General features: G+C 54.5%; 10 protein-coding genes across 10 annotated transcripts; 3 read left to right on the top strand and 7 right to left on the bottom strand.

The window, feature by feature from the left end:
- Nucleotides 1-703: 703 nt before the first annotated feature.
- On the bottom strand, nucleotides 704-1,252 carry N7459_008577 (putative extracellular thaumatin domain protein; the record flags this gene model as incomplete). The annotated part of the gene is made up of 1 exon (XM_056947745.1): nucleotides 704-1,252. The coding sequence occupies one exon, from the start codon at nucleotides 1,250-1,252 to the stop codon at nucleotides 704-706; it is 549 nt and encodes a 182-aa protein (XP_056797255.1).
- Nucleotides 1,253-1,827: 575 nt separating this feature from the next.
- Nucleotides 1,828-2,076, bottom strand: N7459_008576 (uncharacterized protein; the record flags this gene model as incomplete). Its single annotated transcript, XM_056947744.1, has 1 exon — nucleotides 1,828-2,076. The coding sequence occupies one exon, from the start codon at nucleotides 2,074-2,076 to the stop codon at nucleotides 1,828-1,830; it is 249 nt and encodes an 82-aa protein (XP_056797254.1).
- A 1,228-nt stretch (nucleotides 2,077-3,304) lies between these two features.
- Nucleotides 3,305-6,604, bottom strand: N7459_008575 (Sec23/Sec24 family protein; the record flags this gene model as incomplete). Its single annotated transcript, XM_056947743.1, has 6 exons — nucleotides 3,305-3,939; nucleotides 3,996-4,187; nucleotides 4,244-4,681; nucleotides 4,740-5,080; nucleotides 5,134-5,231; nucleotides 5,285-6,604. The coding sequence occupies 6 exons, from the start codon at nucleotides 6,602-6,604 to the stop codon at nucleotides 3,305-3,307; spliced, it is 3,024 nt and encodes a 1,007-aa protein (XP_056797253.1).
- Nucleotides 6,605-7,476: 872 nt separating this feature from the next.
- Nucleotides 7,477-9,484, top strand: N7459_008574 (uncharacterized protein; the record flags this gene model as incomplete). The annotated part of the gene is made up of 7 exons (XM_056947742.1): nucleotides 7,477-7,626; nucleotides 7,695-8,095; nucleotides 8,146-8,261; nucleotides 8,323-8,500; nucleotides 8,558-9,202; nucleotides 9,256-9,327; nucleotides 9,394-9,484. 7 exons carry the CDS (start codon nucleotides 7,477-7,479, stop codon nucleotides 9,482-9,484), a joined length of 1,653 nt encoding a protein of 550 aa, XP_056797252.1.
- A 476-nt stretch (nucleotides 9,485-9,960) lies between these two features.
- N7459_008573 (cleavage polyadenylation factor subunit CFT2) lies at nucleotides 9,961-13,060 on the bottom strand (the record flags this gene model as incomplete). Its single annotated transcript, XM_056947741.1, has 2 exons — nucleotides 9,961-12,847; nucleotides 12,912-13,060. The coding sequence occupies 2 exons, from the start codon at nucleotides 13,058-13,060 to the stop codon at nucleotides 9,961-9,963; spliced, it is 3,036 nt and encodes a 1,011-aa protein (XP_056797251.1).
- A 1,903-nt stretch (nucleotides 13,061-14,963) lies between these two features.
- On the bottom strand, nucleotides 14,964-16,139 carry N7459_008572 (uncharacterized protein; the record flags this gene model as incomplete). Its single annotated transcript, XM_056947740.1, has 1 exon — nucleotides 14,964-16,139. One exon carries the CDS (start codon nucleotides 16,137-16,139, stop codon nucleotides 14,964-14,966), a length of 1,176 nt encoding a protein of 391 aa, XP_056797250.1.
- A 1,976-nt stretch (nucleotides 16,140-18,115) lies between these two features.
- On the bottom strand, nucleotides 18,116-21,431 carry N7459_008571 (uncharacterized protein; the record flags this gene model as incomplete). The annotated part of the gene is made up of 7 exons (XM_056947739.1): nucleotides 18,116-18,274; nucleotides 18,340-20,150; nucleotides 20,210-20,255; nucleotides 20,307-20,487; nucleotides 20,594-20,720; nucleotides 20,786-21,332; nucleotides 21,393-21,431. 7 exons carry the CDS (start codon nucleotides 21,429-21,431, stop codon nucleotides 18,116-18,118), a joined length of 2,910 nt encoding a protein of 969 aa, XP_056797249.1.
- Nucleotides 21,432-21,699: 268 nt separating this feature from the next.
- On the top strand, nucleotides 21,700-22,948 carry N7459_008570 (snoRNA-binding rRNA-processing protein UTP6; the record flags this gene model as incomplete). Its single annotated transcript, XM_056947738.1, has 2 exons — nucleotides 21,700-21,789; nucleotides 21,848-22,948. The coding sequence occupies 2 exons, from the start codon at nucleotides 21,700-21,702 to the stop codon at nucleotides 22,946-22,948; spliced, it is 1,191 nt and encodes a 396-aa protein (XP_056797248.1).
- A 136-nt stretch (nucleotides 22,949-23,084) lies between these two features.
- On the bottom strand, nucleotides 23,085-23,771 carry N7459_008569 (peptidyl-tRNA hydrolase domain protein; the record flags this gene model as incomplete). Its single annotated transcript, XM_056947737.1, has 3 exons — nucleotides 23,085-23,175; nucleotides 23,262-23,522; nucleotides 23,590-23,771. The coding sequence occupies 3 exons, from the start codon at nucleotides 23,769-23,771 to the stop codon at nucleotides 23,085-23,087; spliced, it is 534 nt and encodes a 177-aa protein (XP_056797247.1).
- Nucleotides 23,772-24,652: 881 nt separating this feature from the next.
- On the top strand, nucleotides 24,653-27,548 carry N7459_008568 (putative RNA-binding protein (Nab3); the record flags this gene model as incomplete). The annotated part of the gene is made up of 5 exons (XM_056947736.1): nucleotides 24,653-25,841; nucleotides 25,921-26,100; nucleotides 26,163-26,667; nucleotides 26,721-26,941; nucleotides 26,995-27,548. 5 exons carry the CDS (start codon nucleotides 24,653-24,655, stop codon nucleotides 27,546-27,548), a joined length of 2,649 nt encoding a protein of 882 aa, XP_056797246.1.
- Nucleotides 27,549-27,902: the final 354 nt, after the last annotated feature.

Raw genomic sequence — 27,902 nt, 5'->3', positions numbered from 1 at the left:
GCTTGGGCGTGGGCAAATCATGCTTGAGTACCACCAGGGCCATACGGTTCGCCTTCCCTTTTGCGTCTGTCGTCCGAGGAGTCGGGGACTTTTGGTTCATTCGGTCTAGGCTGCGATTGGGGCAGGCCACGGCATAGAGAGTGCAAAAAGAGTGAGGTGTACTGGAATATACCGAGGGTCAAAGGGAGGCCCTGATGGGAATAGTAGAATCGTGGATTGAAAAATTTTCTTTTCTTTTGGTGGAAGTCGTTCCATCTCTATACAAGTCTATCTCGCAACATCCCCCTGTTCAAACTCCTGGAGTTCCAATCTCCCGTATTCCGGATCCTAGGGGGTATTCAAACAAAGACATCAAAGAATCATAGCTCGTGACGACATCCGGCCCCGGCAGCGGAAATCAACCGCGCCATTGGGGAGAAGACATGTCGAATCAACCGAACATGTAAGAGAAAAAAAGGATAGACACCGACGGGGTCCAGTGTATCAAAAGGGATCACCATGCTAGGGTGAGACGAAGAGAAGAAGAGGATCACCGACCACCGATGAGATGTGGTGAGACGAAGAGAAAAAACGTTCAGTTCAGAAGAAAAAGAAAAAGACCCTGATTGAACGAGTGCACGGGTCAACCGGCATAGGCAAAAAGTCGAAAGGTAAACGAAAGGTCATTGATCATCGTAGAAGATAAACGAATGACATCTCCGCTTTACTGACCGATGGTCAGAGCCAGACCGGTGTCGATGGGGCAGCCGTGGGTGGCGCGGTCATCGGTAGGCTGGAGGTAGGCAGCGGCGCAGTTCTTGTCACCGGCATGGCAGACGGCCGTCGGGCACGACTGGGTGTTGCTACCGCTGTCAGTGGGCAGGACGGCGAAGCCGTACTTGGTGAACTCGGAGTCGGACTCCATGTTGATGCAGGAGAGATCCCAGAAGATGGTTTCACCGGACTGGGTGTACTCGAACTGCAGGACGTCGGACTGGCTGGGGTCGGTGGCCAGCTTGATGGAGATGCCGCCGCCGTTAGGGTTGGTGCGCCACGTCTCCGAGTAGGTGCCGCCATTGGCAGGGAGGGTCTGCATGGGGCCAACGTTTTCGGAGACGGACCAGGCATACACGTCCATGTTGAGGTTGTTGGTGATCAGGACGCTGCTGCCGGCGGGGACGCTGTTGTTCCGGGCCACCACGGTGCCTGACGGCAAGGCGGAGGCCAGAGTAGCAAAGGCAGCGGCGAGGCCGAAAGTCTTGGGGAAGAACATTGTAAAGGATTGTGGGTGTCTCGGTATCAGACTGATGTATATCAAGGAAGGTCTAGGTCTGGTCGACAGACGAAGGAATGAATCGAGAATCGATCTCGAAGAGAATGAAAGAAGGGCTGTCTGCAAAGGAGAGAGAGAGACTTGATGGACAGCAAGAGGAGGGGGTCCAGGGACCTTTTATAGCCATGGAGGACAGCGTCTCTCGGTGAAGACCCCGGATAGGTACCGATCCAACAAGACGAATCGCCGGATTCTAGAAAACGTGCCGACTGCCACGCAGAGCGAGATCCATGGATCGCTTGAAGGAAACAGCGGGGCCCGACGCCAAAGGCAAAGAAAAGAAAAGAAAAAAAGAAAAGAGAGTGGAACCAGCTGGAGGCGAATCAGAATAGACATGTCCATGTCAATGGTCGAGTACCGAGTTGAGTGTAGACAGCGCAGATACGACGAGTGCCATACGTCTGCGCTGTCTACACTCAACTCGACACTCATGTCGCTGCGTCGTCGGGCACCTCGATCGATGCGGTGTGAACGAGGCCCATCTCGGATTCCTCCCACGATTGACGTGTTCGATCTCAACGCAGCATCGCGCGATGGAAGAAGAAGAGTTCGGGAGATTCTGGGATTTCCTCGCCATTGCCGCGTGCGTGGATGGATGGAAAGTGCGTGGGCCCCGCCTCGCCCCGAGCAGCCACGCCGTGGCAATAGCCACCACCGCCGATCCGGCGCGTGCGCATCCGTGGTTCACCCGACTCTTCGCGTCCCCCAGTTTTTTCATTTCTTCCATCTTCCAGACCACCGATTTGCACTGCGAGATGCTTCATGATTGGCGATGCTGCGGTGGCTGCTGGGCTGCGCCGTGGCTACCGCATCCCCCATCCACGGACTCCGGCGCCAGCATCGCTGTGGTTCGCCTCGTCTGACAGGTCCAGTTGGCAATCTGACTGGGCGAGAGCCGGTTCCTGGCTTTTCCTTTGGTTCTTCGACGTGTTTCCCCTTCTCTTCCCCTTCTCACCTCCCCCACCCATCGAACCCTATAGGATGAGCCGGCGAGCTCGGACACGTCGAAGGCCACCGTTCCTGATTATCGTCCCGGTGTGGCCAATATGCTTGGCCGTCAAGAAGTTTCTGCTGTCTCTGTCTTTGTCCCCTGGCGACCCGGTGCCTCTGACGTCGGCGGTGCTTTGGGTACCTGTCGATCGAGTCTGGACTTGTCGTGAAGACCCAACTGGCGGTGGCAAGAAATGCGTGGTTTTCACTGCACGACGCTTGTTGGATATGGAGATGATGATACTAGATTACACGATATGATAGGATGCGATGATATGCCTCATCACCCATCGACATTCGGGTCTGTCCCCTGCATCATCAGAGATGGATATACTGTAGATACACCGGTCCTACCAGTAACTGTCTAGTCGTCTTCACTCCGATCGCCCTAGTCGCTCCTGGCGTGAGCCCAGGGCTGCAGCCGCCACCTTAACGGCTGGTGGGGCGTGTGGACATCTAGTCTATACTCGTATTACCATGATGGTTCTTACTATGGGCTAGGAGAGGGTTTTCCCTGTGTTCTAGACCGCCACTCGGGGCCCTTCGCTGAGGATTCAGGGCTTGTGTATCCACCGGCGATCGCGGCGACCTGGTACCTGCGCCCTAGTGTGCCTGGAAGTCGGGGTGGTGTCCCACTGTTCACAGTGGTGCTTTTCGGATGGTCCGCTAGGGTCCGGTCCTAGACCACCCGGGTGAACAGAAAAAAGAAAACAGGTCGAGATGGGAATGCTCTGATGTCAAAAACTACCTGGTATACAGAATGCACAGAAAGAATTCTCCGATGTCTCACGCCCTTTTGTGGCACCCGGTGACTCCACCATCTCACAGCCACCGAGTCACCTTCCTCGTTCGGTCTGTTCGCTGTTCTCCTAGCGGTTTTTCTCCTGGTAGAGGGTGATGGACCGGCAGCCCCATGTCGCCCCGGAAAGGCGGGAATCGTCCCTGGCTGGCCCAAGACCGGCCGTTGCATCGTTGTCCCTCCCCCTCTGCCTGGCCTTGCCATTACCAATACGGTGCGCGCATCGCTGACAAGCTGGCCAATGTACTTTCGCTCGCAGGGTCCTCCTTCTTGCGGTGACCGGCCAGCTCCAGATTGATTTGCCGGTGCGTGTGCACCAGCCAGTCCACATAGCTTTGCGCTTCGTTGTTCCGGTCCTCCAGCAGCAGGCGGGCAAATTCATACTCGGCCCCGTCCAAGCCTTGCCGAGCCAGCTGGATGGTAACGGCCTTGGACCCGCGCACCGTGGAGAAGTACTGCAGCAAGTTGCGCACCTGTGCGTTGAGGTGCGTCTCCAGGACGGGCAAGGATGAAGTGTTGGGGTTCAGGCCCTGGAGGGAGTCGTTGCCCGGTCCAAACAGGTCCTCTAGGAGGTTGGGCGAGACCTGCGCATGCAGCCACAGAAGAACCGCCTGACCGTTGTCCACCAAGTAAGCCCCACCTTCTTCGATTTTGGAGAAACTGGCACGCAGAGACGGCGGGACTTGAAGCTGCCCGTGCTCGTTGGGGAACCCATCCTCGGCTTGTAGGTTGTGTATAGGGATGATGCGAGGGTAGAGGTAAAGCGAGAGCTCCGTACAGCCAAAGGATCGGATCATCCGCTGATCATGCACCCGGCGGTCTGATGCTTCGTTGCCACCTGTAGAAAAAAAGGATGTCAGCAGGTTGGAGGCACAGTGAGAAGAACAAATCTACCTTTGAATGCTCTCGACTTGGACAGGCTGAGCATGTACATCGAGAACTCCTTCAAGTTCTCGGGTAATACCAACTGGCCCGGTGGATGAGAGCCTGAGAAGATCTTCCGGTATCCGCTAAAGATATCAACGGTCTTCTCCGAAATGTTGGCACGAATGTCCTTGAGGTTCTTGTCGAGCGTCTTGGAGGCAGCTAAAATGAGGCGTGAGTATGAGACGTATGAGAACGACGATGGGAGATCAACTCACCTTCCTTGGCGATGACCGCAACGACGGCATCCTGGTCAACGTACTTCATCGTCTCCATGCCACCATCATTGACTGCTGCCACCACGTTGATACACCGAACCCGTCGTTGCCCATCCGCAGAAGTGTACAGCAATGCCGCCTGGAAGTGCGCATCCAGCTTGGGATCAAGCTTTCCGTCGTAGCTGAAAACCACGCCAATCGCCTTCTCCGCGTCAATGCCGCCGATTTCGAGGTCGGCACCCAGAGCATGTTGCACGAAGTTCCCGTGGTACGAAGACACTTGGAGGCCATTTGAGCATCGCACCTTCATCAAGGCCTGGTACCCTGTCTCTCGGTTGACGGTGTGGGCAATCTCTCGCCGCACCTTCAGGAGGTCTCGAGGCGCATGGAAATTAGGGTAGAAGAAGATCTCGCCTCCGCTGAGGCTAGACACATATCCTGGAGGCTGCATCAGTTTCCAAGCTTTTCAAATGGTACCCGAAAGTCGCTTTCATACCGATTGTCGCCACATCCATATATACACCGCCCGATGATGCAATAAACATATCGACACCCACACCAGCCTCGGCCAGCTTGCTTGCCGTCTTTTTCCAGGCCTGGTTCTCTGTGGTAAACAGTTTGCGCTCTGCGTCGGTGCCGTGGATCGTGGGATCCTCTCGTATAGATAACTGCCCGGGGCCGGATGTAGGTAAGCTAGCTAACGAGCAGACAATCTTGCCTCCGGTAGCCTGGAGTGCTGAGAGAGCTGCTTCCAATGTCGGCAGCACTGCCGGCTCGGGGTTCTTGACATGCGCGAAAAGACGGGGTATCCGATTCAAAAGCGAGGTGATTACAGATCTAGGTCATTGTATCAGTAGCCTGCACATTCTCGAGCCTCCAACGTCACATACTTGGATTCGTACGGGTCCACAAAAAGACCCTCACTCAATGGCACAAACGGCTCTTCCACGTCCGTCATAACCATCATCTGCGCCTGGTCCAGGGTCGCCTACAATCCCGTCAGTTGAGATCAAGCTGCTTGGGAGTAGGCGGTGCACTTACAGTAAGGTTGTAGAAATGAACCTCCTGGTCGAAAGTGACAATGCCAACCTTCGCTCCAGCGGGTAATTTGCGCGATTTGGACTCGTCGCCCTCAGTGCCATCTGCTGCCATATCCTCGCCGTATAAAGCTTCCGCAATCCCCTCGCAGACGCCCTTCAAGAAACCCCGGTGAACCGACTCGCGGCTCACATCGATGAGGAACAGCGTTTGCAAGCCCACCGGCTCCTTGTTCCAGTATTCCTTCGGTACCAAAAACTCGACGGTCCCCATCATCAGCTCTGGTCGTTGCATACGGTCCACACGCGCGCCGGACGGGTCCAGTGGCGCATAATATTCGGCGGAGGTATCATTAGGGAAGGTGCACATGTTGCAAACAAACTTGCTGCCGCCTGCTCGGAAGGACATGAAGGGATTGATATATGTTCGGCATCGTCGACATCGCGGGGGGCCGACATCCCCGAAATCCAGCACGGGGATCGGTTGCTCGCCAGGGTCTAGAGGGGCAAGCGGCTGCAGGACCATGCCCAATGGTAACCCGGTGGAGGAGAGGAAGTCGGAGGTCGAGGGGATGTTGTTCAGCGTCAGGCGAGCATACTTGGGAGAGGAATTGCCCTGGTCATGGGCGACGAAGGGGATCGATGCAGGAGGAGGCAGGTGTCGGTCCATGGTCGGATAGACATGATTGAAGTAGTACTGGGCGGGAATGTCGCGTGATCGGGGGATGCTGGGGATCTGTTCGGGGTCAATTCGGCCTTGAGTAGGCACCGCGCCCGCGCTGCCGGATATGCCAGGCTGTGACAAGCCGGGAGCTGGTTGCCCTGGGCGGGTAGGAAACACCGGCTCTCCTTGCGGAGCTTGATTCAAGCCCGTATTGAGGAATTGAGAAGTCGGTTGCGCAGCTCCTCCTGCCATTCCGTTGAAGCCTTGCGCAGAGGCTGCGGGCGCCGTTCCGATGTCGTGATGGGCATGACGATGCTTCTTCCGGTGTGTTCTAGCTCCTGCATCTGCTGCAATTCCCAGGCCAGCCATCTGAGAGGCCAGACCGGCCGTACTGGGGTCTCCCGGAACACCCATTGGTTGTTGCGGCGCGGCATTGTAGGCGGCATCGGGGCCGAGGCCCTGGGGTGGTTGCTGAGGAGAGCCGTATGCAGGCCACTGGTTCGGCGAGCCTTGCGGATATGCAGCACCTGGTTGTGGAGGAGCTGCGCCGGGAGGGAAGCCAGTAGCTGGATAGTGAGGGGGGAGCTGTTGGGCCCGGGGGTTCAACGGGTCGTCACCAGCCCCCTGGCCCATTGTGTGGTATATGGAAGGGTCAGCCATGGTGGATCATTCCGTGACGGAAGAGTGGACAAGTCAACAAGTCAACAAGTCAACAAATCAACCAAGCACGGAGCACAGAGCCACCCCGCGGTGTTGACGATATACCGGATTGACCACCTTACCTCCACGGATTTACGTGGTTCCGGCGCTCTTTCACGTGTTGCCGTTAGCTTCACCCGTTACTATGGATTCCTCTTCATGGTTGCAACAAGCGCATTCCCATCATCTTCCATCCCTGCGACTCTTCTTGTTCTTTACTTCTCGACCAAATTGGGGATCTAGGATTGAGATAGCAGAGGACCGGGAGAACCTTGGTGGCCTCGTCATCACCCTCTCAGCAGCCAGCTTCCACTCTTCCCCCCTCCACCCCACCGCCATTCGATGCTCCCCTGCTAGGGCAGACTAGCACCTCGGAGCAGACCAACGACCAGCCAGCCCGGGTCAACTCGCTTGAAGGCTGCCGATAAGCGTCCAAAGCAGCTGTGGACTTCTGCCGACCAACTCACCCCTGTCGTCCGTTCACGAACCCCCTGTCCACTAGACTCATTGGCCTAATTCGGCGCCGATGTGCATCGCCTCGAATCAATTGGTTCGCGCTTATCGGTTTGCTCTCTGTTGTCCCCTGGAAAGCTCCCAGCGTTAGGCTTTCGAACGGCGTGTCCCACACCGTCTCTTTTGCTCCTGGATCGGACCTTAGCCCCTCTATCTGGCGTCACCATCCGTGGTAGATATAACTCGTCGTAGAATAGAACCCGTAAGTGTGGAATGAGCATTTCTCTCTTTCTCTGATCTCCTTCGGTATCCTTTTCTCTTTCCTCCTCCATCCGCCTCCTATTGTCACTCTGTGATTGACCATCCACCCCCCAAATGCGATGGACCTAACCGTAAAGACTCCAGACGTGGATTGCAAGTCCAAGGGAGGCCAGAGCGAGCAACCGGCTGCTTCGAATCCCATTGCCCCAACAATGGCCACGATTCAGGACGATGACGAGCTTTTGCTGGCGCGAATTGGCTATAAACAGGTACCTGTGCCCGCGAGGTCGGATTCCATGGACGGCATCGTTCTAACCCTTCGGCCCGGTTCATCCAGGAACTTCGGCGCGAATTCTCCAAGTGGTCGACCGTATCGTATGCCATCTCCATTCTCGGTGTACTCGGCTCCGTGCCCGCCACCTTCGGCTCGCCACTGGCGGCCGGGGGCCCGGCGACAGCTGTGTGGTGCTGGTTGATTGGCTCCTGCATGGCGATGTGCATCGGAAGCTCCGTCGCCGAGTTAGTCTCTGCATACCCGACGGCAGGTGGGATGTACTTCGTCACGAAGCATGTTGTCCCGCCCGATCAGGTCCCAATTTTCGCCTGGATCCAGGGCTGGTGCAACTTGTTGGGCCAGACGGCCGGCGTGTCCAGCGTGGCGTACACGGTCAGTCAGATGCTACTGGCCTGTGTGAGTATGAACTCGGACCTCGTCGATGGCCAGTACTCCTATTCACCGTACGTCCCCCACCTCCATCAGACTGGTGCTGTGCTAAGGGGTCCACTAGGTCCGCGCTGGAGACGGTGCTGGTCTCGATAGGAATGTTGTGTCTCCTGGGTATCATCTGCTCGTTAACCACCAAGACGCTGCATCGTATCATTCTTTGGTTTGCCCCGATCAACAGTAAGTACTCACATCCCCATGGCCTGATCCAGAAATACAGACAGTGTCTCACATCCAACAGTTTCGGCCACCATTGCCATCTGCGTTGCCTTACTATATCTCACCCCGGATAAACAGCCCGCCTCGTGGGTCTTTACCCACTTCACGGACGGCTCCGGGTGGGGCTCCAAAGTGTTTTCTTTCTTCCTGGGCTTCATATCAGTGGCATGGACAATGACTGATTACGATGGGACAACACAGTAAGTCCTATTGAGAGTCAACGCTGCCAGGCCAGTCATCTTACATTTCTATCTTAGTATGTCCGAAGAGACCCACGATGCTGCGGTCCGAGGACCCGTGGCTATCAAGACTGCCGTCGTGGTCAGCGGCGTATTTGGATGGCTTCTAACCGTATGCATGTGTTTCTGCGTGACCGATCTCGACGAGATCCTGAGCACTCCGACAGGCCTTCCCGCTGCCCAGATTTTCTTGAATGCCGGTGGGAAGCGCGGTGGCACTGCTATGTGGTCATTTGCCATCCTGGTCCAGTTCTTCACCGGCTGCTCCGCCATGCTGGCTGATACCAGAATGGCATATGCATTTGCCAGAGACAACGCACTCCCGTTCTCGGGCTTCCTCTCAAAGGTCAACCCTCGGACTCATACCCCTGTCAACTCCGTCTGGTTTGTAGTGTTCTTCAGTATCGGTCTGAATTGCATTGCTATTGGCTCCACCGAGACTGCGACAGCTATCTTCAATGTCACAGCCCCGGCGCTTGATATCTCTTACGTATCGGTGATCCTGGCGCATCAGCTATACAAATCCAAAGTCAAGTTTATTGAAGGTCCCTTCACCCTCGGCCGATGGGGCACCCCGATCAACTACGTCGCTGTCATCTGGGTCCTGTTCATCAGTATCATCCTTTTCTTCCCGCCGCAGATCCCTGTGACGACAGCTAACATGTAAGACCGCGCAGGATGATAAATGCTATAATCTGCTGACACACTTCTTTCAGGAACTACGCCATCTGTGTTGCGGCCTTTATTGCTATATTTGCCTTGTTCTGGTGGTGGGTTGCAGCTAGAGGGTAAGACATATGTCTCCTTTCTATGAACTTGTTTAAGAGGCAAATACTGACTATTCTTCCGCAAAGAAAATACACCGGCCCTCAAACCAACGATATTATACGTGAGATCCCTACAGAGGATGACGAATGTGACGAACCTGATGAAATCACTGCTTAAGCTTGCTGCGCGTTGATTTTGAAACCCCTTTGAGTTTTAATTGGATAGAGATTGATTATTGCCTTTTTAGAATAGACATAGATAGGATCAATTTTCGGGCATCGCTTTGTTTGAATCATCTGCATCATATCTGACCTAGTTTCTGACCTGGCGGAGACACATCACGATGTGGCAATACAAGAATAACTATTCAAACTTTTCTTTCAACTATCCAAAGGGTATCATCTTCTTTAACACCTGTGCAATGACCGAGCCCTAGGTCATTAGGCACCAGTCGACACCCCGAACTTTAGGACTTGGTTGAAAGGACAAAGCGACAGAGCTCCACTACCTAGGTACGAAGAGTGTTCCGGTACAGATTCGAGAGATATTTCGAAGCACTCTTTGGCTCCGGCATCATGGATAATGATCATCAATGCTGTATTGCAAGTCAAGTTATACATAAAAATAGAATGTAAAAATACATGTCCCATGGTTCAACTTCCCGTTACAACCGCTAGGCCGTCGTATATCTTCTTCTTGACTGCAAGGAAACTGCTCGCACCACGACCCAAGGCTGCTTGGTTCGCTGCCGACTGTGCCGAAGCTTCAATTTCGATCTTGCCAGTCCCTGACTTCCGAACCGCCACCAATTTGTCGATGAGAAGTGTACCTTCACCACGGAACTCTGCCGTATGCCCAGCTGTTTGCATGAGTTTGCGGAGATCAGCAAGTCGTAGGTCACCAACGTGGAGCGGCCGGGCCATCGACCGAGTACCTGCAGCCATGCTGGCAGGCAATGTGTCAAGAAGAGGGTAGGTGTCGGACTTTTCGATGGTCTTGGCGCTGAGATCCGCTGTTGGGGCGACAACGGAAGTAGCAGCTTCATCTTGAGCTAGCTTCATCTTCTTGCCGCCAGATTCGGCGTTCGTGGGCTCCTCTTCATCGAGAATCTCGGGTCCCCGTAATGATGCGGTGAGAGCAACGACTCCTAGACTCCGGACGTGCTGCCAATTCAAGCGTCGGACAAGATTGTTGCTCAGCTTGACCATCCAAGCATTCGTATCAACACTTGCGTCGATGACTTCGCCATTGGAAGGTGTGAAGATGATAGCAGCTGCCTCTGCTGCAGAAGCGGAGACATCAGCACCCATTTTGGCAACCAGCAGCTTCTTGCATTCGGCCGCCAGTGCTGATGTCTCTTCCTTCATTCCTCCGACCAGAATCAATTTCTGGGGCTGGATAAGGGGAATCAACATCTCCAGACTACGCTTATCGTGCAAACCCATGAAGTCGACAAAGGCAATTCGAGCATTAATCGTGAGCGACTCTTTGTTGTACACAGCCTTGGCCGGTCCCTCGAATCCTTGGCTATCCGCTTCATCCTCTGAGGATGCAGCGGCATCGGCTCCTTCGCCCTCATCGGCAAGGCTGAGGTCGTCTCCAACTCCAGCGTCCGCCTTTTGTCCATCTTTGGTAAGCTGTTGACGTTTACGCCCACCAGCACCTCCAGATAGCCTGCGCCCGCTAGTTTCATCCCATCGTCGTTTCTGACCGAGCTTGGTCTGAGCATCGGACCGCCGTTGCTGCATGTCGATCTCCTCGCGCTCTTCCGCTCGTAGGTATTCTTCGGGACGAATAAACTCCCCATATTCGTCACCTTTCTTTCTCGGCGCGACGTATGGAAACATGCGTTCACGGCCTTTCTTGCCGCGAACATCGTAGTCGAAGACATTCTTACGCCGGAGAAGCACGTTGACACCCAGGTCCTCGTCACTGAGGGCCAACTTGCTTCGATTTGCGTGGGCGAGAGAAGCAGAAAAGTTGAGGACGCGACCTTGCTGCTCGGAATCGGAGTCCTCTGAAGAAGTCGAACTCGATCGGTCGTCCAAAGCATCTGCCGCTGTCTCAAGGGTTTCCTGGCCACCACGGACTTGGGACGTATCCTCGAGTTGCCGCTTGGTCGCAAGATACTGCTGGTAGAGTAATTGCTCACCAACATCCAGGGGTGCTCGCTGGACATCTGTCCATGTCAATTCTCTCCCACCACCGTGAACCTGTTCGAGCAGTTCACCGTCAGACGTTTTCTCAAGCGCCACGCCATCCTGACGCTCCTCATACCACTGCCAGACAATACTGCCGAGCGAAACGGTGCTGAGAGATTCTCGTTCCATCTCAGGTGCCTTTTTGCGGAAAGATTCGGTCAACAACAGCAGGTTGTTGGGTCCCTCAGCGACTCGACGGAGCGACTCTTTCGAGAAGCCCCAGGCCAGAGAAGTATCAGATGCGAGAATAACTTTCGGTCCGGGGTCAGACAATAGCTTTTCGAGTCGCTTTTTGTGCTCGACTGTTTTAAGATGTCTGAAAGTGAACGGCCCGCCACCTTTGCCCGCACTCTTATCTGGACCTTGTCCACCAGGCTTTTGCCCAGAGGTGGCGTCGGCTTCTGCAGCCTCAAACTCACGCACGATATTCTCATCCATCCATTCCAGCATACTCCGAGCCAATCGCATCGTGGTGTTGACCTTCCTCCCGGCCAAATACAGGCCAGCGCTTGGGAGTACATCCCCCTTATCGTCCGCGGTCGCATCACGCCAAGCATGTTCCAGCGCGTAAGCCAGCTCTAAAACCCGGGCACTTGTATCTGTGGGAATGAGTACGGTACCGCCCTTGGCGAGACTGCTCCGGATCATGTCGAGCAGAAGGTCATCTCTCTTTTTGCGACCTCCGGATAGCGCAAACTTGTCGCCTCCTTTGGTACTACAGATCAAGGCCGTTGGTTTCCGCAGCTGCTCAATGACCTCTGTTCCACTTGCCCCGGATCCTCCGAACCATGCAGCACCCGCCACGACGCTCTCGCGGGCTTGGTTCCAGTCAATTGCGTAGACAATCGACTCCATCCCGTGCTGAATGTGCCATATCGTTCCTCCAACCGTATGGCCGGCATTATAGGCAGTGAGAGTGAGCCCATCCAAGGGAGGCGAGAACGGAGACGGGAGTGGCTGATGTGGTTGTGAATACTTGAGGGGTTGAATCAACGAGAAATATCGTGCGATCTCCTCCGCACTCGGCGGCTGAAGGAGGATCCGTCTCGTGCTGCCAGCAGCTTTATTGTTCTCTCCATTTTCTCCCACCGAGGGCACCGCAGATGCCGTCGAGGATGCGCCAGGTTCCGAGACGGACGCTTTTGGTAGAAAGGTAGCCGCCAGAGGCGCTGAGGCATACAAGTCTTGTAAGCTTGTACGGCCGAGGGCAATAATTGGGCTCGTCGCGTATATGGGGATTTGGGTGAAGAGAGGGAATGTCCGACAACAGTGGACGAAAGCACCGATATGCGCCGGGGTCGCATGAGTCAGCAGAATGAGAGAAAGAGATGGGATATGTCTATTTTCGAGTGATGTTAGCTTGGTTGCTCGAAATGGAAGCAAGTAGCTGGTCGGGTGCTCACTTTTCAAGCTCCGCTAAATCACGGGTGTCGAAGGTGTCATCCCAACCGACATCAACAAGAATCTTAATGCCTCCATCAAGCTCCAAGATCGACTGTGATGCCCTCGATGAAGAAGACTGCGCGCCGAGCAGTGGTGTGAAGGTAAACATGGTGTACTCGTGCCGTCAACGATGAACCATCTGCGACTGCGTCTATTTCCGTTTGTTCGGGAGGACGGAACACGTCCAATGGAGCCGAGGGAAGAGGTTCAGTGAAGGTCAGACATAAGTCATGGTATTCTGTTGTTATGGGTGTCAGTCGGTCCTGGCGAAGGGAAAACGAGGGAAGGGTCGAATTGGCGAGTGCGGCGTCGACAATCGTTATCCAGAGCTGTCTTTGTCGGGGCCGAGATGCTTGCCTGATTTGCATAATGATCATGTGATCTGGGTGACTGGTTCATTTCCCTTTCCCTTCATTCTCCAACTTGTAGCAAAAGATGAGTCCATTTCACCAATCATGTGGCAAGATGGCCGAGTTGGTCTAAGGCGTCAGGTTAAGGTTCACCTTAACACCGTTTCCTGATCTACGTAAGTAGGCGTGAGTTCGAGTCTCACTCTTGTCATTTCATTTTTTTTTCCTTTTCCTCAACTCCGAGGATGGCGACTACGGCAGCGCGCTCCAGGTCGCATCTTGTGGAGGCCACGAGAGGGTGGCTGTAGATGTTGCTTGGTGGCAGTTCTAATGCCAACATTCTGGAGTATTTGCAGGCATACTTGGTCCCCATAAACCAGTCGAGAGCCTTTACTTGTCGACAAATTACACTCTTGTCAGAGATCTTTTGGGGTCCGACCTTGTCTCTTGCCAACAGTCTTGTAAAAGTCTTTCAAACGTCACTTGCGGACAGAATTTGGGGATAATCCTTTGTCTTCAGTGAAATATGGACCAAGATGTTTCAGGGTAGGGTTTGGGAAACAATTCATGATTGTACATAGGGGGATCTGTTTTTGACTGAGACTGTAATAAGCACAATCTATACACCTGGGCATACAATTGCACGGATTGTCAATTTCTGTGAAAGCCATTGCAAGTAGCAAAATCCAAACAAATGAAAATGAGCACGGCTGTCTATTTCCCACGACCAGTCCGTCTCTGTACCCGCGATCCAGGTTTTCTCCCTCGTCTACTTTGTTTGGTTGCCCTGCTAGTCCGGGCTGTATTAGGGACGCTTTGCCCACGATTGGTCTGATTCGTGGAGTTAAGTCATATATACTGGTTGAACAGAGTTGGGCAACTCACTTCTGGTTGTTTGAACACACTGAACGGCCGGTGCGATGTGCAGTAGCTGGGAAGCCGGCGTTTGAGCTTTTCTACGATCGACTTTGGCATTTCAGACCCAGCCCATGCCCTCACTCGACGGACTGCGCCAGGCATTGGGAAATAATTCTCCCGATACACGGGGTCATTGCAGATTTGGACACAAATAGCGTAGAACTGTTGGCCCAGAGGATGATCCGAACAAGGTCTGTCCATTTCCATGCATGCGAACCCGGGAATATGGGAAACGCCAGATTTGACGGACTGAGTAGCTGCAGTCGAACCCGGGTTGTTCAAGGTAGTCTTTTGTCCTACAGTAGCCCTATTTTTGCCTGGGTGGCGACTTCGTCAGCATTAATATCAGTAGCAAATATAGCTCTGGCACGCTCTGTATCAACTCACCATTGATGTTTGGGCCCCCATTCAGTTGGACTCGTGGTGCCTCGGGTTCTTCGACTGGGTCTAGATCAATATGTGGGTTACCTTGTTCTTTAGGTGAGTCTGCACGAATAGAATAGTTAGCCCAAACCCTCTCCAACTATACAAAGTTTGTACACCCATGCTCGCTTCCAAAACAAGACTCGAAGTATGTCCCATGCAAGGGACGATAAGGAATGCCATCCATATTCCCTCCGATTGGCCATGGGCTCACAAGATCCGGCAATGGCTAACCGCGCATACGTCTTAAGTGATGAGCATCAAATGTCGAGTCCCGATCGTTTCGACTCCGGTACACATATTGACACATTCCGAATTACATCACTTGACGATATTGAAAGAGAATAGAAACAGACACAGAAACATGCTGAACACCAAGATAGTCACACCAAACCAAACCAATCTGCACTCACCAATTGGGGCAATGCTCTCGCCAGTACTTGCAGGAGCAGGCTCTGTCGATGCCCCCTCCACTGCTTTCTCTGGGTCATATTCTTGAGAGAGAGGCGACTTCCCAGCTCCACTGGAAGCTGTGGACAGACCACTTTCGTCCGATTTGTGCGGAGAGGCAGCGTGTTCATTAGAACGGGTTTCTCCTGGCACTTCCTTGTCGGCTTCCTTCTGATATGTCTTAGGAACGGCCTTTCGATAGGCCTCCGTAATGGTCATGAACGGGCGTTTATAGCTTCTAGGAAAGTAATAGGTCACTTCTCCAATCTTGGTTCCATCCCCCTTGATATTTTCCAAGCCCGAAGCCTGGCCAAAATGATTCGTGTCGGGCGTCGCCGGAAGAGGAGGCAATGGATCCTCCACATTGGAGATAGCTTCCAAGTAATTCCCACGGCGAATGGCGATTCGGAATTGTTCTCGACAAGTTGGATCCTTCAACACCTCCTCGAGGCACCGGAAAGCGTACTCGTACAGCTGCTCTTCGTTCAACCCATTCCAGCCCGTTTCAGGGCCCGAGTCAAAAGCCCAGACTAAGCCGCCCAGTCCGAGACTCGAGTCGTACGACCGCGGGTGGCCATTCGGAAACACGCCGCTGATGATCGTCTCCGCGATGCGCGTCTTGATCAAGTCGGGCGCAAGATCCCGTCCAGTCTCCGGGTCGGTGTCATCAGGGACAACCCGCCACCGGGGTTGGGGAGCGTCGTCTCCATACCAGATGCTCGGCCATACACGACTTCCAAGACTCGCAGGGGGAGTGGGGATCTGCCACAGCGATCTGTCCGGATTTGCTGGGTCTTGCGCTTGGTCGAGGCCGCGAGCGAGCCATGCCGCAGGGGGCGGCTGTGGCGATTCGGTAGCTTTCTGGCCTCGGACTGGGTTTCTCCTGAGAGGTTGGTTGGGTGGTCTGGTCTTCCGAATGCCTCGCCGTCCTGGTTTATCTCCAACGTGCTTTACTCGAGCCTGGCGGCGATTTTCTGCAGGCTTTTGCGTCTTGACATTCTTAGCTGAGTGTTGTGCTCGTTTAGATTGTTTCCTTACCGGCTCCATTTGTTTCGTAAATATCCCGTGGATATGCTTTCAATCTGTCATTAACTGTTCAAACGGATGGGGCAGACTCACTATGTGATGAAATGTATAGATACTGGCTTGTCGAGGACTGGCAGTATGTGCTCCGGTATAAGCCCAGGAACTCAAAATCGAGCGCGGCTTTTCATATAAGACAAAAGAAATCTGAATTGGAGAGATTCAGCACTTGGGGGCATCAAGCGAACAAGTCTCTGGAAACTTACCTGCTCAAAGAAATTAGAACTCGGCGATGTTTCTTTGTTTCTTGGAATACTCGATTCCGGTCGGGTCGAGCTACCTCTTCGCGAACAAAGACACTCGAACACAGTCCACAGTCAGGATCAATACATGGCCTCAGCAAAGACTGCTCGCTTTGTTCCCTGAAACGAGTTGCGGTGGCCCCGGGACTCGAAGCGGAAGACCGTATAAGAAGACGAAGCAATATTGGCAACAGAGAATTCGACTAGAAAATGAACAGTGCTCCAGAGAGGTCAACTGCATGGCATTAAAAGAAGACAAGACGAACCATAGTCTGCTGTCAGAGACAAGATACCGTATTCCGCTCATCTGACTGGGCTAAAGTATATACTCTTGCGGCGATAGGACTTTCTGTCAGGTGCCTCCCAGAGCAGGACAAATCCAGTGTCGATTACATCTGCTTTACTAGTAATGCCAGCATCGATTGACGCCATTCCCCGGACGGACTAGGAATTACACAGGGGCGTCGGGTTTTTGTTAAGGCTGGTTGCGCAGGGGGGATCCCACCGGCAACAAAGACTGGACAAAAATCAACGAGAATCTATTTTCAGCATATGGGGTCATTCTTCCGATGCAACGGAGCCAGTGTACTGACCTAGAGTCTTTAAGACTAGACGAAAGCCCACGCGCTTCGCCCCCCCAGAATGACAGGGCGCATTCCCCGGGGCTTTGTTGGGCACCCGGCGTCCGATTACCGAGCTGGAGAGAACAAGAAACATGAAGTAAATGCCGAAGCTCTGGTGTCCTGCGCGGGATTGGTGGAGGTTATGCCCGTCAAATCAGAGACTTAGTCACCTTGCCCTTTGGAATGTGGGCGTGCTACTCTGCTGGTGTCATTGCTCTGAACTGAATGTCTTCCGTGATGCGGTCTTGCCGGAAGATACGTACCGAGCGCGAGATCGATCCTCGCCCTTGGAGAGACGAGCATACGGTGCATATCATCCAGGCCGATCTGGTCGATCGGGTTGCACTTGCCCAACACCTTGTTCTGGCAGTGGAGCATGAGTCTCTATCTTGGCAGGCGATGGGGGATCTGGGTCGTTGCTTATGGGTGATGAAATAAAGAGCTTCCACGAGAAGTGAAACTGTGTGGAACCACAGCAAGATGATCACAAGATGGGACTTCGCGGAAGAATATCATGTCAAGTGAAAGAGGCTTGTCGAGAAATAAGAGAGAACCGTGGGAAGCCACTGACGTTGAAGCGAAGTGCAGTGCACTGGGCACCCCTTCAGCTGGGCTGGCGGTCTTCTGCCACATTCCAAGGAGAGCCGGGATGAAGGTATTGTGCTTTGGAATCTCTCCGGAGCTCGGGCTCTAAGTGGATTTCCACATGGGCGTGACTCGAGAGTTCGTATGTACAACTTGGAGATCCAGGATGCCGGGCGAGCTACAGAAAACATGTGCCCTGGAGCCACACGTCGTCGGGTCTATGCATGTGGCCCTTCGCTGCTGCGTGCTGATGACTATTCGTATAAGAGAAAGAACTTGGAACAGCGACAGCATGACAACCATGATCGCAGAAAGACACATCTTTTTAATTCTTGAGAAATTAATTGGGTGTTGGCCTTCGGCCACAGGGATATTGGAATGTCCGCCCTTCTGATTCCACATTAGTTCACCGCATAACAGAACCATTAGATCTGCTTTCGCAGAAGCAATTGTTTCATGCAATACACACGTCTGCTCATCCGAGTACTGTTTACTGCCAGTAGCGAGGCTCATCAAAGACGTGGTAACGATGTCCGCGCACACCCTCGCCGCGGAACAGCGCAGGGAACCGGCGGCCCACGGGGACCATCTCCTCCGGCACGCGCATCTCATCCTCAGGTTCAGGCTCACCGATGACAAATTTGCCAACCTACGTGTTTGGTTAGTCAAGTCCTCCCGTGCGGATACGTTGATGACGGCTGAACTCAATCTTACCTGGATCTCAGTGTCGGTGATGGTGTCACGACTGATTCTGGCATAGCCCGTCCGCTTGATCTTCTTGTAGAGGACGTACTCGCACCATCTGTCCCAATCGGTAGGATCTATATCCTTCATTCCGCTCAAATCGCTGACATAGGTGTTGTAGTTGCCCTCAAGCGGCTTGGTGACCAGGTAACTCAACAAGATGAGGGGACGCGGGGATCCGCCCATCAACTTCGACAAATACTCAGTCTGGAGACGACGGTCTTCAGGATCTTCCTCCTGGCCGGAGTGGAAGACGACCACATCGACCATTTCACCGTACATGTCCAAGGTGGCATGGATGGCCGGAGCCAGCTCGCCAACAGGCGAGGGGAGAAGATGGTGGGTAGAGTTGACAATGGGGAACTTGGACAGCAGAGCAGAGCCCCAGGTGTGCTTGTTGGGGCCGGGGCCAAAGTCAGCGTAGTAACCAAGGTCCTCGGCAATGAACTGGGTGACATCCTTGTTGCCCATGATGATACGCTGGTTGTCCGATTCAAGGAAACCAATGACGTCGAGCTCGAGCTCGCCAAGGACGTCGCGCATGCGACGCTCGGCAGCCCACATGTTGTTGTCAAGTCCAAAGTGGACGGTCCAGATACCAGCAGTGACAACCTTGTCCTCCTTGTGGTGCGGCTGGTAGTCGTTGGTAGGGAAGCGCAGGTACGCCACAGACACGGAAAGCAGTTGCAGTGCAGCAAGAACGTAGATGTAGTACGAACGGGTCCGCTTGCTGTTGGGGCTCAGAGGCTTATTCCGAGAGCGGGGGGCGGAGTTTGAGGTCGCTGCTGAGAAAACACCGGCACCGATTCCGAGCATGGTCACAATCATGAGCCAGTCAGTGTGCTCGCGCACAAGGGGACCGCCAGGAACGAAGGCGTAGGCCACAACCCAGACATGGAACAGCAGGAGGAAGACGTAGAAGATGAAGCCAACGCCGAAGACGGTCGCCGGAGAGTGACGAATGCCAGAGGTGATCAAGACAGGTGCAACCGCCATGACGTAGAACGCAAATGCGAGAGCGCCGTAGTATCCCGTCCAGTGGTGGTAGTACGTCAGAAGAGCAGCACCAACGGAGCCGATTCCGTAGGCAGTCCAACTTCCAGCCACCGCAGGGTGGAAAATACCATACACGAGACCAGCACCCATGAAGAAGATGGTCACCGCTCCATGGGGCACTGCAATGGGCCCGCGGACGGGGTAACCCTCCCAGACCCAAGAAATCATAGTGCTGGAGTCAGTCAGGAGCGAAACAATCGCAAAGAAAAGACCACCGAAGCCAAGCGCAGCGAAGATCGATGAGCCCCTCTTGCCGCTGGCCGGTAGATAGTCGCCTCCGCTGGTAGTGGAGCCTCTCTGGGAGCGCAAGACAGCAAAAATAGCGATGAACAGACCGATCTTATTGTAGCCGCCATTTTCGCCATGCACAATGGGCCAAAGCGGGTTGTTGGTGGCGCATGCGAACTTGGCAACGACGGACATGATAAGGCCAATGCCCCATGCCAGGATCCGAGCCTCCAGACGGGGCGTATTAGCGCGCTCAGCGAAGAAGCTGGCTACCCATGCGGCACAGGTAGTGGAGAGCGCGAAGCCGGTGATAAACAGCCGGTTGGCGGGATCCTGGAACTTGTAGGCAAGAAGGCCAACCAGGGAGATCAAATGAAGGAGGCGCAGGTTCTTGGTGGCCGCATAGCGCAACGAAGGAATGGCAAATAACAGGGGAGAGACGCAGCAAGTAATGGCAACTTCATAGCCAGAAATACCCATGTGCCACAAAGGGAAGTCTATGAATGTTAGTTCAACCAATTTCGATGCGGATAGCAGTACGGTACATAGTACTCACACCACACAAGGACGGGAAGACCGGTCACGATGGTCCAGAAGACAAACTACGTTTAATTGTTAGCAGATGAAATCATTTTTGGGTAGATGTATCGTACCCCATTGTAGACATCGGCCGCGGCGTCGATAATCTCGGTCCAGAAGAAGCCCTCGCCGAAGGTGTTGCCCACGGACTTGCCCTTCCTAACTACGTGGTTAATATCCGGCTTTGGTTTGAACAGATTATGGGATTGGACACACTCTTTTTCGAGGACGGAGTCCGCAGTCGTCTTCAACTGCCTGAGAGAAGGAGCGAGCTTAGAAAAAAAATGCGTTTTCTCATAACCAACGTATCTTTGCACTATACATTTGTTGTGGGTGTCATTTTGGAAGCCACGGTACATACCCTCTGCTGATTCCTTTGACATCGCGCACGACCAGTTCAAATCCTTCAAAGTCCAATACCGTGATTGCATCAAAGCCCACGTCGAACAAAATCAACGACCACTCAAAGAAGGCATACCGGGTGTAGGCTAAATGATGAACGCGTTAATGAGAGGCACAACCAGCTACCGGGACGTTTTCAACAAAAGCTTACCACCAGGGACCTTGTGGACCTTGTGCTGGATGAAAAAGTAGATCAAGGGGACCAATGTTCCGAAGAACAGACTGGCTGTGATTTTGCGATACTTGACGGCACGGTGGTTGTTGGGGCTCAGCGCGAGGCAGCCCAGCGTCCATGGCAAGGTTGCAACAAGGTAAGAAATCATGAAGATGTCATGCCAGTCATGATCATCAGTGGAGGTGACATAGGTCCAACCGCCACACGTCAGAGTCCGGAAGATGCCCACGCCCGCAACCAACTTGGGTAGAGTCGAGTTGGGACGCGCAGTGAGCACGTACCACAAGAAGACCAGAGCAAACCGAGGGCCGGATGTGATGGCAATGAAAACCTGGAAGAAAGATCGTTCGGGGTATCGATCACCGATAGTCGCTGACACAGAGGGAAACCATTCATCAGGGTAGCCGTAATGTTCATTCTGAACGATCTTGTGGTAGTGCAACGCAACACCGACGATGAGCGCGCTGAAAAAGGCAGCGTACGCGAATAGTGTGTGAGTCCACGAGACCCATTTGCCGTTGATCTGCCATGAATTAAAGTGAGCGTCTGACCGAGGTTCTTATCGTGTCTGGAGGGTACGTACGGCAATCACGGCATCTCCGTCCTTGAATCTGGGAGCCATGGCGGCGCAGAGGGAGGAGAGCCCCGCACCGGGTATATAAAGGGAAGAGTGAAAGACGAAGACAAAAGAGCGTCAGAAGGGAAAGAATGACAGTGGACGTAGAGAGCAAGGGCCCCTGAGGAAAAACATCGGATCGGCCGGTGCTCCAAAGTGTCCTCCAGCGCGCCCTAGCCCCAATCGGGGCTAGCCTGCTCCCCCGGCGCATCGTTCCATGCGGGATGCCGACCACTTTTTTTTTCCTGCTCGAACGCACTGCACCCTCTCAACCATGTCGGCCGCCACGGACAAGGCCCGGTTTTTCCTCGAGAAGTCGGTGCCCGAGCTCAAAGATTACGAGCGCAAGAAGATTTTCAGCAAGGTAGGTGCGGTTGGGCGTGTTGTGGGAGCGCTTTACGCTAAGACCAAACCGTCGCCAGGATGAAATCACCTCAATCGTCAAAAAACGTTCAGACTTTGAGCACAAGCTGAATGCGCGTGGCGTTCAGCCCGTCGATTTTGTGCGATATGTTGAGTATGAGATGAATCTGGACGCTCTTCGCAAAAAACGAGTGAAGCGACTCGGTATCCGGTCGGGTGGCCACAGCGGACAGCGGCGCGTTTTCTTCATCCTCGACCGAGCCACTCGTCGATTCCACGGCGATCTCAACCTTTGGGTCCAGTATGTCGACTATGCGCGGAAGCAAAAGGCCCACAAGAAGCTCTCCATGATTTTCACCGACGCTCTACGATTCCACCCAACCAGTGCAGACCTCTGGGTCTATGCTGCCAAATGCGCCCTCGACGATCACGCGGATATGTCTCAGGCTAGGAGTTATATGCAACGGGGTCTGCGGTTCTGCAAAAGCGCCAGGATGCTTTGGATTCAATATGCCAAGTTGGAATTGATCTATATCGCTAAACTGGTTGCCCGTCAACGGATTCTGGGGTTGGATGGTAGCGCCCGGCAATCCCAGGCGGTGGAAGGACCCAGCTTGGATGACACCGATGCCGACATGATTGCGGTTCCGCAGATCACAGAGGAGGATATCAATCCGGGAACAGCAGACGACGACGCTAATGAGAACGCTCTGCAAACCCTCAATGCTACGCCTGCGCTGAGCGGCGCGATCCCAGTCGCCATCTTCGACTCTGCCATGAAGAACTTCCGTAATGACGACCAGTTCGGGGCCGAATTCTACGAGATGGTGTCGGAGTTTGAGGATGCGCCGTGTCTGCGTACGATCCTGGGGCACGTGGTGGAGACCCTGCGGGCGCACCAGCCTGCCAGCCCCCGAACGCAGATCTGCTACATCAAGTTGCCGACCGCTGGGGTTCGGATCACGTCACCGGAGTTCCCACGCGCCTTGGGAAGCTCGCTCACGCGTCTGAAGGAATCACAACCCCTGAGCAGACTGCTGGCACAGGAGGTGGCGGCCTGGTTGCAACCTATTGGCGAGACCGAGGACTTGGATCCGTCCCTGAAGAAGGTCATTGAGGCCACGGTGCGCACCGCAGAGCGTGCGCTGTCGACGGAGTAATGGTCATCCGGGACTCTTTCATTTTCTGCACTTGCGAGGCGTTGGTCGGATGGGAAACCCCAAAAAGTTGTCATGGCAAATCATTTTTTTGTGGTATCATATTAGCTTATATCCCAATCAATCCTAAGTACCTGTATCAATCATCGGACTTGTTCCCCCGCCGATTACTCTTTTTGTTGCTATGGAGTTTCTTGGACTTGAGGCGCACCTCATTCTGGGCGCGTTGTCTGGTCACACGGTTAGTCCAGGAAGTAAACAAAGAACTGCGGGGGCAAAGAGCGATTGCGAATGCGCTCATGCGGAAAGAACGTACAACTTGCGGACACGATCCTTTTGCTCCGGCGACGTCTCCCCGGGGATGACCTCCTTGGCGGAGCTCTCAAGGAGTTGGTGGAGCTTCTCGAAACAAGCGTCCACATTGCTGGTCTGTTTCCGGGATTCGTCGGACTGGATGACCAGGGCCTGGGACCGGTCGGCGACATAGCGCGAGGTGCGCAGCTGGGGGTGAAGCAGAGGCGGCACCAGAGGCAGCAGGGCAGCCAGCGGGATCTTCAAGGTCGCCTTGGTATTGACTCTGCAACCCCCCTCCACGTTAGTGATTGACGCTTGTGATTGACAGGCGAGATCGGAGGAGCACCAACTTGTTCACATTCTGGCCGCCGGGGCCGCTCGACCGGCTGAACGAGACCTCGCCAATCTGGCGGGGGATGGTGTGCGAGTCGAGGCTTTTCAGCCACGCCCTTGCTAGCTCCAAGTCGCCGTCAGCCGACCTGGCTTTGGTCGAGGCAAACCGGCGCAGCGCGGACCACCACAAGTACGCCATGCCGGGCGGTTGCCAAAGGATCATGGACGGAACAAGGTGTACGGTGGAGCTCTGCGTGAATATTCAATGTCGTGACTAATTGAAACCACGCCGTGTGCCCAGAGTCGCGGGTCGAGACAGTTCTGGCCCCCTCGGATCTTCGAGGGCAGGAAAGCAGGAGAGTGGGAGATTCGGAGATTCCTGTCTGGGGAAGAGCTAGCGACCTGGTTTCCGCAGGGTCCTGGCGAACAACAACCACGTCTCGATGCCGGGCAGTTATAGAAGCATCAAGTATAGCAATGCGGAAATAAGCACTGGCGCAGCCGAGGGCGCTGATTGGCGGAACCAACGCCAAAGTTGAGTGGACAAAAGAATAGAAAAAGACAGGATTTGGCTGAGGATTGTGGCGAGGACTGCTACGTTTATAGTATCAGTGGTAGTGCTAGGAAGAGTATTGGTAGTACTAGTAGTACATCCATCGATGGAATAGGAGTAGACGGAGTCGATGTAGTGGTGAGTAGAGTACGGCGCCGGATGTACAGGGTGGCCTGCATGACTCCGTTGCAGCGGCTTTCTTGAACTTCGCCGGGTTCCTTATCCTCCCTTCGTCCCCCCTGCCAAAACTCTCCCTTACCCTCCGGCTGTCATCTCTCCTCTTTCTCTTCCTTTCTCCCTCGCAAAACTCTCATCTCCTCGATTTGCTTGATCTGTTCGATTCGCTCAACCTGGGATCCTGACCGCCCGTGCGAACGGGTCTTTTTCTCATCGCCCCACCTTAGCTTGCGATTGCAAAATTCACCATCGGACCCTCCTCCTCCCGCTTACTCTTCCTTTTCAACACCTCCTGTTTCTTTACCTGCCCAAAGCGTTGTAGATGAGACGCCCTCCTCCTTGCTGTCTACATGACGCCCAGTCCCCCCGATGAAGCGCTTCACTTCCGCGGAAAGACACTGACTCCGGAAAGCCCCCGTCCGCTGCATATCCCGGAGCCAGCCAACATTCCCGTCCTGGAGAATCAAATGGACCCCGTCTTCAACGACACTTCTACTTACGAACACTCGTACCCTCACTACTCTTCTCATGCGCAGGATGGATGGTCGGGCGTCCCCCAGCCGGGACAGGAACAAAGGCCAGGGTTGAGCCGGGATGCAGGTAGCTTGGGCTCTCAGCCAGGGAATTCCGCGAGGAATGATATGACCGTTGCTGCGGCGGACTTTTATGCCCCCAATCCAGCGGCAACCGCTCACGCGGCCAACGTGAATATGGACGTGAACGTGAATCCAGATGCCTCTCATTCTCACCCTCCTTCCCACGCCCATGCCCACGCCCGCGCACCTCCGGTTGTGTCGGTGCCCCAAGGTCTCGCCACCTCGCGCGAATTAGATATTGCTAGCGCCTCCGAGACGTCGAGGCTGCCGGATCGCTTAGATGATGCAAAGGAGGATGCGGGATCGAAGGCGGCTGGTGTCAATTTCCAGACTTTGCTGGACAATCTGACCCAGCCTGCGACATCTGCTACCGCCGCAACCACCGGAGCAACTCCTGCTTCTGCGGCAGCACCAGCTCCGGCTGGTGCTTATCTAGCGGAAGGCTCGTCGCTGTCCCAAGCATCCCCGGACGAGTCTCTCCAATCCCAGGGCCTTCCCGCCCGCCCCCCTCTCCAAGAGCCCCCATCCCACCCCAATTATGCCCCCAATGATGATCTGTCTTATCATCAACTTCCTCCCCCTCCCCCCTCCGCCTATGCAGCGCAATCCAGTAACCATGACCCAACCTTTGCTTCGTCGATGGCACCAGTCGGCCCTCCAGGCACCGTGCAAGGCGTCGGTTCTCTGCCTCCCCCGCCCATCGCCAGTTTCCAGCAAGCCCCTTCTACCGGCGCAGACTCGCAAACGTCCCAGGAGACCGTCTCCCAGGCGCCGAAGAAAGGCCGTACGGACAAGCCGGCAGTTCGCCCCCCCAAAGGCGACGATGATTCACCTTGGGGCCCAGACGTTCAGAAAAAATATGACGAGTTCCTGCACGATGAGAGAGTTTACGTGACGGAAGGACTTTGGGACCGGTTCCCGATGGGATCCAGGCTGTTTGTTGGTCGGTCTCCTCCCTGTGTTCGATTTGCTCCCTTTTTGCCCCGGCCAGTTCACTGACCTGCCCTGCGTGCTTTACCTAGGCAACCTTCCTACCGAAAGAGTGACCAAGAGAGACATGTTCCATATCTTCCACAAGTATGGCAAATTGGCCCAGATCTCCATCAAGCAGGCCTATGGATTCATACAATTCTTGGAGGCGGGTTCTTGCCATGCAGCGCTTCAAGCGGAACAGGGCGCCTTGGTGCGAGGCAGAAAAATACGTGAGTGCTTGAGAGCCACGCCGACCTGGAGAATCCATGAAATTGCTGACTCGGTATCTTAGATCTCGAGATTTCTAAGCCGCAGCGATCTACTCGACCTGCTCCCTCGGAGCCGCTTCGGGCTCCCCCGCCCCGTCGTTCGAGATCGCCAGAATTCACTCGTGCTGGTCCGGCTCGGACGACTGCCCGTGCGTCTGGCGATCGTTACGACCGGGCTTATGAGCCGAGCCGGCTTCCCTTTAGCGATTTTCGGGACGAGCTTGGCCATCGTAGACGTGACGACTATCGGCCGCCGCGATCGCCGCGATCGCCTTCACCCCGACCTTTTCGAGCTCGGGATGGCTACCGATCTCGGGACAGAACGCCGGAACGATTCGATCGCCGTGACCGAAGACGTTCTCGCTCTCCGCGGTCACCTCGTTCGCCTTACATGCGTGACCGTCGATACCGCAGCCCCAGCCCTAGGCCGCGTGGTGTTTACGAGGGCGAGGCCGACCTCCCGGTACCTCGGCGGTCTCCGCGAGATGTCCCGGAAGTGCAGGTTCTCGTTCTGGAGGAAGTTGACCGGTTCGTTCTGGAAATTTTAGTGCCAGTTGCAATATCGCTGACTTGTGATTCAGGAACTTCATTCTTCACGTGGAGAATGCTTTCCGCAATCGTGGTCTACGGGTGGATGTCCTCGTTCTTGGTCCCCGAATCCCACTCGGTGCGGCAGTTCACCGCCAATACGTCGAAGGGGTTCTTGCAGTTGTCCGGCTATCTCGGCCCAATCAGTTCTCACGCAAGATCCCCCTACAGATCTTCGATCGAAGCGCGGGCCTAGATAACGTCCGCTTTAGTGGTGCGCAATGTGTCCATGTCCACATTGATACGTGTTTTGCTGACCTTTGAAAGATTATCCTGAGGTGGATCCGAACATCGCCGCCGAACTGATGTTCCACCAAGCCCAGGCTATGCAGCGCGGTGCTCCGCCTGCCACGTTTGCTCCCAATCCTGCGTTCGGCGTTCCTACGGTGGCGCCCGTGCCAGCGGCCCAAGCCTCGCTCCCGACACTCACCAATCCTCCCAATATCGCGAACTTGATCAGTTCCCTGGATGGCCCTAGCCTCCAGTCCCTTCTGTCGGCACTTCAGCGTCCGGCTCCCCCGTCGCAACCCGTTTCGACCCATCATTCTCCATTCGCTTCTCCCAATCCTCCTCCACCGGCCGATTTGGCTAGTCTTCTGGCCAATGCGACTCGACCTGCTCCTATCCCACCCGCCGTGCAGCAGCATCCTTCCCTTCCACCATTCACTCTTCAGCCTCCTCCTAACGCGCCTGTTGTCTCAGACCCGAATTTGCTGTCGCTTCTAGCTAAGGGCCTCGGAGGTCAACAGCCGCAAGGCCAACCGGGCGTCGGTGCCAATGTGCAAAACTTGATGAATCAGTTGGCCAAATGGAAGCAATGATTTAACGAATCTCCTTTTCGCCGATCTTCCATTCCGGATCGCGAACCTTGGACTATTTTCTATTTTACTGTGTGGCGCTCGGCGTTATTGATATCGGCTTGACGGGGCGTGACTTTGTTTCCACCCCTGGTCTTCGCTGGACCACATCCAGCGACTGCAACAATAGGCGTTTAGTGACTTATCAGGGCTCCCCCAGGGCAACAACATTCTAGATACTAAGGTCGAACGGCGTTGTCTAGGTCGGAGTTGTCTTGTGTATTTCCCTCCACCCCATCTCAGTCATGTACCTAATGCGTACCGAATGCCCCGGATCCTCTCCCAGCTTTTCTCTCTGGACTACCATGCCTTCCATGT

Source organism: Penicillium hispanicum, assembly GCF_028827665.1.
Source record: "Penicillium hispanicum strain IBT 35686 chromosome Unknown utg000007l_segment0_segment0, whole genome shotgun sequence".
Classification (NCBI taxonomy): Eukaryota; Fungi; Ascomycota; class Eurotiomycetes; order Eurotiales; family Aspergillaceae; genus Penicillium; species Penicillium hispanicum.
The sequence above is the reverse complement of the archived record's forward strand: the minus strand, read 5'-3'. Positions and strand labels throughout refer to the sequence as shown.